Genomic DNA, 10,178 nt, shown 5'->3' on the forward strand with positions numbered 1-10,178 from the left:
AAATCATTTTAGCCTATTTTTAATATTTATGCAGTTCAATTTCATAACAAAATTCCATTAAACTGAATTGTGTCAGGTTTAACAAATTAAGTTAATAAAACGTAAAACATTTAGCTAGTTTTTTATTTAAATTTTAATCAAGATTAAAATCTTGTTTGATGGAATTTTATGAAATTGAAATGTGTAAATCTAAAAAAATACGTTTTTGAGTGCTTCCTTGTGTAAATAATTGTATTGCAAATAATTGTACATAATAGTAATGCTGAAGGTAAACTAGATACCTACATACTGGCTTGCAGAAAGTGGTGTCAAGTAAATGTTTGTGCTTCTGCCCAATAATTATGATTGCGTTTTTACAGCTTGCTTTTCATGTTAAAAATCCAATTTTATTCTACTAAGCATAAAAAATAAATAACAAAAAAGAAAAAAAGAAAACGGGATAACGATGAGACTCTGTAAGACTAATTTTTTTAAAAATAACATCTGTCTGTCTGTCTGTCTGTCTGTCTATCTATCTATTAATGCATAGTGTAGGCCAGGGCTCTTCAAGAACTTGGGCCAAATTATCCAGATGAAAACTTGGTGAGAGCTATTTTTTAAGGTCTGGCCATAAATTGCTTCACAGATAGATTGTTGAGGAGCCCTGTCCTACACCATACATGCTTTCCTTTCATAGATGGATGGATAAAATTAAAACTGAAATTTCCAATTAAGTCTAAATAAAAAACTTAACATTGTTTTCAATGAACAAAAACATTTTGTTGACATTTGCTTTTCCTTACTACTGGGAGTTCAGCGATTGGCTGCTCTCAGTGATGATAATAATTGACCTCTGCCAGCAGCAGGTTCCTCCAACTGTGTCCTCCGGAGGTCGCATTTGTCGTCCGCATACGTCATCGAGGCTGTCTCGTTTCATAAAAGCGAGTAGGACACTTCGAATGTGACCTTTCATGGGAATTCGGAGGATGCATGAGGTGTATCCTTCGTGGGCACTTACAACCCACAATTCTTTGCTTCAACGGAAATGTCTAAAAAAAAAATAAAAATAACAACGCCAATTTGCCCGTAAATATGATCTTCAAACGCAAGTAATGTTAATTCCCAAGCTGAAGTACCTCAGTAGATGGGTGCAGAGTATATAATATGTAAAATTATATTAATATATAATTAAAATAAAGTATTAGACTAAAAGTACACCTGTAAAATCTATTTTCTTTTCTCTTTACATCATTATAACTCTCCTAAAATGTACCTCATGCATCCCCTTATAAAGGGACTTTGTACCCTTCTCACTCAAAGCGCTCGCGCTTGTTAAAGAGTGGCGTGCTGTCATAGCAACCATGTTACGTTACGTTTGTTTAAAGGAGGACGCTCGTATGCAGCCTTCAAAGGACGCGTCCTACCTAGCATGCGGCCTTCGAAACGAGACACAGCTCCTTTCGACGGTCCAAACGCCAGTTCAGATGGCGTCAGTGCACCATTAGTTTTCCAAACGCCACAGATCTCTTAGAAGACCAGAACCCTGTAGAAGGCAGCTGAAGTTCACCTGCAATTTAATTTGAAGAAATGGCAACGAAACGTGCATTTTGCTTCCGTGTGGTCACAGTGGCTGCAGAGAGTTTGTGGAGAACTTCTGGACGATTAAGAACTCCAGACAATGTCCACTGTCCAGAAAAATATCGTCAGTCGATCCTCCACTAAACCTCACTCTGAAACACTTATGTCAGGCTTTCCTGGATCACAGACGGCATTTGGAGGAGCAGTGTGAAGTCTACAAGCAGAAATTGAGTCTGGTGTGTTTGGAAGATGAACAGCACTTGTGTGATGTTTGTAAAGTCTCGGAGGAACACAGAAACCACACACACTATCCCGTACACGAGGTCGCTGAAGAACATAAGGTATTGATGCACGATATCCACCTTATATGATTTTAAGTTAACTTAATGAGCTGATGTACTTTTAATACATTGTCAATATGTATCAAATTTAGGAAGTTCTTCTGATTCAGCGTGATCTTTTGACGAGAAAAGTGAAGATGATTCAAAATGCCACATATGAATATGACTGTATGGCCATGCACATGCAGGTGAGCCTGAGTTTTATAAATGTATTTAGTGTTAAGTTCCCCAAAGAAATGAACTGTACTTTTGAAAAACATGTTTAGATCTTGCATAAGATGAAGACCGTTTGGGAACCAAAAACAATTATTATTTTTTTTATAACCAGTTCTGTTTTTTAAAATAAAATAAAAAAACGGAAACGCATGATTCATAGCGGCATGTTTAGTTGTAGACCGATATATCGGTTTACAGATTAAATTGGTGCCGATAGTTGCTTTTTGGAACTATCAGTTATCTGCAAAAAATATATGCAGATAGTTGCAGAGAGTTTTTTTATTCCTTCGCATTCCTCCGTGGCCAGCGCTGGAGGAACCTACAGTTAGAATGGCTTCGTTCAATAGTATAACAGCAGTTTAATATTTAATATACAACAGTTAGTTCCGGTCCTCGAATCTGATTGGACGAGAGACATTCTATGAGTACTGATAGTCTCACACCATCAGCACTCAGACTTCACTGTGTATCACTCCGTTTGTGTTCATGCTAAACTAAAGTGTAAGAGCAGTGCAGATGTGTTAAGAGATTTCTGTCTCTTTACATTTAATATTGACATTACGTATTTTAGCCAGCAGGTGGCGGCAAAAGCCCATTTTTGTATGTAATATGAGCCAGTTGGTGACATGAAGTGAGTCACCGTCAGTCAGTGTTTAAATTCTACAGCGCTCCGTGATCGCTCGTATTACTACTGCACTACTAAAGCTAGGAAATAGCTTTAAACTAACAACTTAAGCATTAAAGCTCATCACAGCTGAGAGACACAACAGAATGATTAATTACACAAACTCAAGGCGCTTGCATCTTACCAGAGTTTCCACATTGGAGAGGACATGCTGTTCAAAATAGCGGAGAACATTGCGCTTTCTATAGTGAATGACTCTTGTGCACCAGCTACCGCGAAATAGGGAGGAATACCCCCGCTTGGTCGGCTATTTTTCCTCTGAGAAAATAGTATGAATTTAATCAAAATGACATTATCTTTAGAAAGCTGACTAACAGACTACAGCATCATCAACAGTTGATCGCACACGTTTTCTCTCTCTCTCTCTCTCTCTCTCACACACACATCCTTGTTTCTCCAATAACATGTTAGAAACAGCCCAAGCCATGATACTAGTAGTTCTAAAGTGATGTTTTTGAGAGGCTTGGATGCATCATTTTGTTTTGAACTAGCAACGGCAGGTTCTGATCCATGGCATAAGAAAGTAGTTCCATAAATTTTTTATGACCGTACTCAGTTTTTCGTAGTTTTTTTTTGACTTGTTCATTGAACTGTCTACGATTGTGGCCGAATCACAGCAGTGCTGATGTAGTGCTATATAGCACGATTGCAAGTGTGATATTGCTTAAGTGTTATATAATATAATAGTTTAAGATTCCGTTAAACCATCTGGTGAATATAAAATATTATATACAGTACACAGCATAAATGAGTACACCCCCTCTGAACATAAAGATAGGCCTATATTTCTATTTCTAAATGATTACTATTACAATACATGCGAAGATGACAAAAGAAATGATCAAAAGATATGTTATCAATATCTGTAAAATAATTACATGTAAATTTGCTTAAGTGTTGAGTACACCCTTGAGTAAATTCAAATAGTGTACAATATTTTAGTACTTAGAAAATTCTCCATAACTTTAAATTCCTCTCTGACCCTTCTTGACATCAAGTGTGGCATTGGAATAATGTTTGGAGTCACTGTCATGGTAAAAAAGTGCCCGACAGCCCAGGGTGGGGAGAGGTCACATCATCTTTTAAGATTTTGCTGATCATCTGTGAATTCATGATGCCATTGAAGTACAATTCCCCCACACCTTCAACACTCATAAATCCCCATAAAATAACTTTACCACCACTGTACATCACTGTGGGTACCATGCACTTAACACTGTACTCCTGTGTGATGCCATGCATTTTGGATTCCATAAGATCCCCCCCCCAAAAAAAAAAAAGACTTAAGATCATGAGACAAGCTTATAGATACTCAAAGGTCTGTACCTTTATCAGTATGGACCTTGGCAAAGGCTAAACAAGCTTTTTTAAGCTTTGGCTTCAGCAGTGCCTTCCTGCGTGGATGACAACCATGCATTCCACTTCTTTGCAGAATGTGTCTTACTGTGTGAGATTAAACGGTCACTCCAGTTTGGCTTCCCACAGCTTTTGCCAGCTCTGCACGTACTTGGCGATTCTTAGCAAAAATCACTCATCATGAGGTGAAGGCTTACAGCAATGGTCTGATTTCAGGAATCTTGTCAAGTTCATCCTTTTTGAATTTCTGTATCACTTTTGTGACTGTTTTGACTCAATAACAGTGACTTGTACCAGTGTGCCCTTTTGCGCAATTAAATCATTTTCTTTTTTCATTTATAAAATAATTCCTTTTTTTTTTTTTAAATGGAGCTGTTTTCTGAACCATTAAACCAAATACATTTTTTTTTAAAACGCGTAAAAAAATAAATAAATTGTTTAATGGTTCAAACAGCTCAATTAAAAATAAATAAATAATTTTCTAACTATTTCATATGTCAGGCTTAATTACTGAATGCAAAATTATTTAATGTGTTTTTTTGTTTTTGTTTTTTTTTTCTAATATTTGATGCATCAGGCTTTAAAGGTCATTATCTTCCTGAAACCCAGCAATTAATTTTTGTATAGGATTTTTGTTATTTAAGTTTCTCTTACCTCATCCATGCCACCGTATTAATCTTGGGGTATTATCAGAGGACTCCCATGGGCTTTTCAGAGAATCCAAATGTTTGGGAGTTTGGCCATGACAACTTACTCCCCTTGGTCTATAAAAGTGTTTAGAAATGTATGACATTACAATTAAGCACATCAAATACAATGTGAATAAAAAAAAAAATAAAAAAAAAAAAATATATATATATATATAATATTTATTTTATGCACCAAACACTATATTGACATTTGAAAAAAGGATTGTAATTGTAAAGCTTTTGTTGCTGGATCTCAGAGGGTTATAGTAACATTAAATCATAATAGCTTATGTAAAACATTGAGCTCTTTAAATTGCCAGAGCACTGCTAAATAAATAAAAATGTATGGGGTTAATGCCCAGTGACTGCTGCCAAAGTCTTTCTAGCAAGTCAGTCCATTAGGCAATGGGGGAAAAAAGGATCCAACGTGAAAGGAAAAAAAAACGTTCTGTCGCTGGGGCGGGCTCTTGTTCTCTTCAAGTGATCAATGATCTGTTTTTTTTTTTTACTGAAGAACTGACAAGACGTCAAGCTGATCTAAATCTTTTCATCGCACTCAGCTGCATATCATCACACGCTGATTGTAATCTAAAGTGGTTCTGTCATCAAGCATTTTTCCTGCCTTTTTTTCCTACACTAAAAGGACATCAGAAAGCGGAACCACAACAGTATGTTTTTATTGAACTACTTTTCTCACTGAAAGCTGCATATGGACATATGCATTCTATGGCAAGCCTTGAAGGGATAAATACACAATCACACACTTTCACAAGGTAAAGTTACTCCATGAATCGCACATCTGGCTCGTTTGGAGCATTTGTTTTCTCCATTGGTTCGGTTGGTTTAGGCATATAAGAATATGGCAATCGCACTCGGATCTGCACCAAAACAATCAGACCCAGACCACCTGGACGGAGAAGAAATCTGTAGGTCAGCTTGTCACTGTATTTCATCATCAAATGCGGCTATAGCCTTTTGGTGGATATATTATATAGGTCAATCATCACAGTCGCTTCTCGTTTTTGGATAGACAGAACATACACGGGTAGGACGGCATCCGCAACTTTTTGACAGATAAAAACATTGCTTCACTCTTTCTGTGTACAAGTGTGTGGTGCGAGAGGGAGAGAGAGCGAGCTCTGTGACTGTTAGAACAGGTACTTTTCAAGGCAGAAATAATGGAAAAACAACTAATGATGGATAAAAATAACCACAGCGAAACTTAGTTTTAAAATCTAACTTTGTGAAAGTGAGCCGAACCATGAAGAAAATGCAACATTGTAACTATTTTAGCCCATTTCAAACAAATCAGCAAACCATTTGCCTATTAACAGAACAGAGAAACGAGATCACAAAACAGTCTGCATGTGACACCCTCGCCCCAAAATAGAGTTGTTTGGAGTCTGCTAGTGTGTCGCAGGCTTTACTTTATTGTTGTTGATGATTACACTGTAGACATTATCTAATATTTTTTTCTGTGTTTTTTCCCAAATGCTTTCAGCATGAGACCATGTTGGTAGAGAAGAACATCAAGGAAGATTTTAAGAAGCTGCACCAGCTTCTGAATGAAGAAGAAAAGGCCATGCTTGGTGAATTAAAACAGGAAAAAGATGAGAAATTGCAGAGAATGAAAGACAAAAAGACAAATAAGTCTCTTTCTAACACTATTAGAGACTTGGAAAGAGAATTAGATTGTGCAGACATAAGATTACTTCAGGTTAGCCCATGTTTTATTCATGTCATTTCTCTACACCTCTTCTTTTTTCCTCCTCCCTCTGCATGATATTAAAAAGTACAGTAAAAACAAGTTGAGAAAAATATGATAAGCAGTGACTCAGTTTTTATTTACCCTATATTTTTCCACATTTTCTTTAGAACTTCAAGTACATTTTGAAGAGGTAAGCATCACCTCAACTCCTCAACACCTGCTTTTGAAGTATCAGTGGTCACTCCTGAATGTTTTTCCAGAGCCAAGCACACACTCGAGGATCCAATGATGGCCGCAGGAGAGCTCATTAATTCTGCAAAATATCTGGGCAACTTAAAGTTCAGTGTTTGGAGGAACATCAGAATATCTATCAGTTACAGTGAGTTGGCCCAAACAGTATTCCAATAGCTAGTAATGCATAAAATAAAATAAATTATGGACATGATACCAAGCAATAATTTGCTCGGTACTTACTTGATTTTACAAACGGTAAAGTTTTAAAGCAATGAGTCTGGTTATTTTCAACTTAAAGGGATAGTTCACCCAAAAATGAAAATTCTCTTATTTACACACCCTCATGCCAAAATAAGAATGAATTTCTCTCTTCAGCAGAACACAAAGATTTTAAGAAGAACATCTCGGCTCTGTAGGGCCATACAATGCAAGTGAATGGTGATCAGACCTTTGAAGCTCCAAAAAAATCACAAAGGAAATGTAGAAGTAATTCATAAGACTCCAGTGATTAAATCTATATCTTCAGAAGCAATATGATAGATGTGAGTGAGAAACGGATCAAAATTGTAGTCCTTTTTTTACTCTAAAAATCCACTTTCACTTTTACATCTGAAAGCCACATGTGGTTACTGTTTAGGTACACTTCCACATCTTAAAGTGAGTAAAAAAAGGACTTTAATTTTAAACTGTTTCTCACCCACACCTATCATTTTGTTTCTGAATATATGGATTTAACCACTGGAGAATGTTGTTTACTTCTATGTTTCCTTTATCTGATTTTTGGAGCTGCAAAGGTCTGATCACCATTCACTTGCATTAAATTGACCTACAGAGCTGAAATATTCTTTAAAAAAAATCTAAAAATGAAAGAAAGCCATACACATCTGGGATGGCATGAGAGAAAATAAAGAGAATTTTCATTTTTGGGTGAACTATTCCTTTAAAGCAATATTCAAAGAAAGGGTTTGTTTGGAGAGTTGGAAGATTGATATCCATGTGTAACTCTGCACAGACAAGGTTAAGCTATTCTGTCACACTAGTTTCATGCTGAAACATCATCTTTAATTGTTCTGTTGTACTTTGGAAATGTTTTAGTTTATAATTAATACTGTTATATTGAATTATTGCTATTTTGTGGCCCTTCTCGGCAAGTATTTATATATGCGATTTAATCGCAATTGGATTAATTATTCAGTTTCTGCTGCGTAATAGAGCTGCAGCTCTATATAGAAAATAAAGTGATTTCTGGGTTATTACATTTGAGTATTAAGGCCATTAATAAAAGTAAATTATAAAATGCATATTGAGGGTGGACACGAGTAGTCTCACCATTCACCACATTTATTGCATGTAAAAGAGCAGCTTGGATGTTCTGCTTGTTAAAGTAGGACAATCATACAGGTTTGGAAAGACATGTGGGTGAATAAAGGGTGACAGCAATTTTGAATCTCACGTCATTTATTCACTAATAGTCTTGCCCTCCCCCTCTTGTCTACACATTATTATGAGATTGATGTGATGGATCATCCGACCCAAAATTAGTGCAAATTTTCATGAATCTTTCAACTCATTATGCTTGTAAACACTCTGATCTCTTACTGTCTCTCTTCAGTTCCTGTGATACTGGACCCTAACATGGTTAACTATGAACTTGAACTCTCTAAAGATCTGAGTCATGTGTGGAACCCCAATGAGATTGCGGCTGATGAATACTTGGCAGGTGTGCCGCTTCCCAAAAACCTGGAGAGATTTGATTGTTGCCCTTGTGTTCTAGGCTATGTGAGCTATTCCACAGGGACACACACGAGTTGTTGAGGTGAATACGAAAACGTGTCCTGGATGTTAGGTGTCGCCACAGAGTCTGTGGAAAGAAAAGCAAAAGGCCGCTTTCTCAGTGGAGTCTGGTGTATTGGATGTGAAGGTGAAATGCTCAGTGCAAAGAATCCTCTGGAGTCAAACATCCCTCTGTGTGGATTTCAAAAACCCAAACAAATGAGGGTGACATTGGACTTGAGTGGAGGAGAGCTGTCGTTCTCCGATCCTCAGAGCGATGAGCTGTATCACACCTTCACACACAATTTTACAGAGAAGGTGTTTCCATTCTTCTACACTGAAAGCTACTGTGGTCTCAGAATTCTGCCTGTGGATTGGCCCTTAAACGAAGAGATCTGAAGTGAAGAGGTCTGAAGTGAAGAGCTTTTGGCTGAATAGAGATTTGGTGTGAGTCAGCGTTAAAGTAATACTCCGGGTTCAATACAAGTTAAGCTTAATCGACAGCATTTGTGGCATAATGTATTTATTTACTTTTACAATAAAAGTGATTTGATTGATTTGATTTTAATGTTGATTACCACACACACACACTTTTTTTTTTTTGACTCATCCCTCCTAATCTTTAAAAAAAAAAAAAAAAAAAGCACAAATCTGTGTTACAGTGAGGGACTCAATGAAAGCGAATAGGGGGCCAATCCGTAAACGTTAAAATAGTCACTGTTTCAAAGTATAGCCACAAGACGTAAACAATATGCATATTAACAGGATTTTTGTGTCATAAATTCGTTTACTAACCTTTTCTGTGTAAAGTTATGGCAATTTTACAACTTCGTTGCTATTACGATGTAACGCTGTAAACACAAACCCTAAAACAACCATAAAAATGACGATTTAAACAACTTTACAGCTTAAATAAGTTTTAACAGATTAATGTACGTGCTTTTATAAAATATATAAGCTTCACATTTCTGCGTTTAAACCCTCCAGAAATTGGCCCCCATTCACTTTGTTAGTGCCTCACTGTATCCTCCATTTTTGCTTTTTTTTAATTATTTTATATATATATATTAATTATTAATTTACAATTAAGAGTCAAAAGTATTTTTTTGTGGTTATCAATATTATGCCACAAATGCTGTCAGTTGAGCTTAACTTATATTGAACCAGGAATATCTCTTTTATATTTCTTAGTTGGCCTTGTTCTGAGGTTGATATTTACAGTCTTGGGTCCCATTGCTTACATTACCTCGTTTCAGTTTGTGATGACTTTTGGAGAATGTTCAAGAGTAAGCTAATAATTTGGTTCAAGTGTGTTATTATTATTATTGGTATATTATGTTGAATCTTTATTTTCCACCTGTTATATTGAGGTTAGAGAAATACCTCACTGAAAGACAATATGTCATTTTTCAATTTGAGTGCCTTAAATTAGAGTTCTACAGAACAGTGCTGTATTTTCTTTATTATTATTATTATTATTATTATAAAGGACTAATATTAGAAATGTTAAAGAATTCTGCTATGAAAGAGTGGATTGAGTCTTTGTATATATTAGAGCAACAACCTCTAAATCCTACATAAGAATAAAAATCTTCAACCACAGTGTGAAGGACTTGTCT

At 36.1% G+C, this 10,178-nt stretch overlaps 1 protein-coding gene across 1 annotated transcript; it reads left to right on the forward strand.

The window, feature by feature from the left end:
* Positions 1 to 1,394: 1,394 nt before the first annotated feature.
* On the forward strand, positions 1,395 to 10,150 carry LOC127437555 (E3 ubiquitin-protein ligase TRIM35-like). The gene is made up of 6 exons (XM_051692549.1): positions 1,395 to 1,898; positions 1,991 to 2,086; positions 6,346 to 6,561; positions 6,720 to 6,742; positions 6,813 to 6,931; positions 8,399 to 10,150. Exons 2-6 carry the CDS (start codon positions 2,036 to 2,038, stop codon positions 8,599 to 8,601), a joined length of 612 nt encoding a protein of 203 aa, XP_051548509.1. The 5' UTR covers positions 1,395 to 1,898; positions 1,991 to 2,035; the 3' UTR covers positions 8,602 to 10,150.
* The last annotated feature ends 28 nt before the right edge of the window (positions 10,151 to 10,178 follow it).

The sequence above is a fragment of the Myxocyprinus asiaticus genome, chromosome 48 (assembly GCF_019703515.2).
Source record: "Myxocyprinus asiaticus isolate MX2 ecotype Aquarium Trade chromosome 48, UBuf_Myxa_2, whole genome shotgun sequence".
NCBI classification, from domain to species: Eukaryota; Metazoa; Chordata; class Actinopteri; order Cypriniformes; family Catostomidae; genus Myxocyprinus; species Myxocyprinus asiaticus.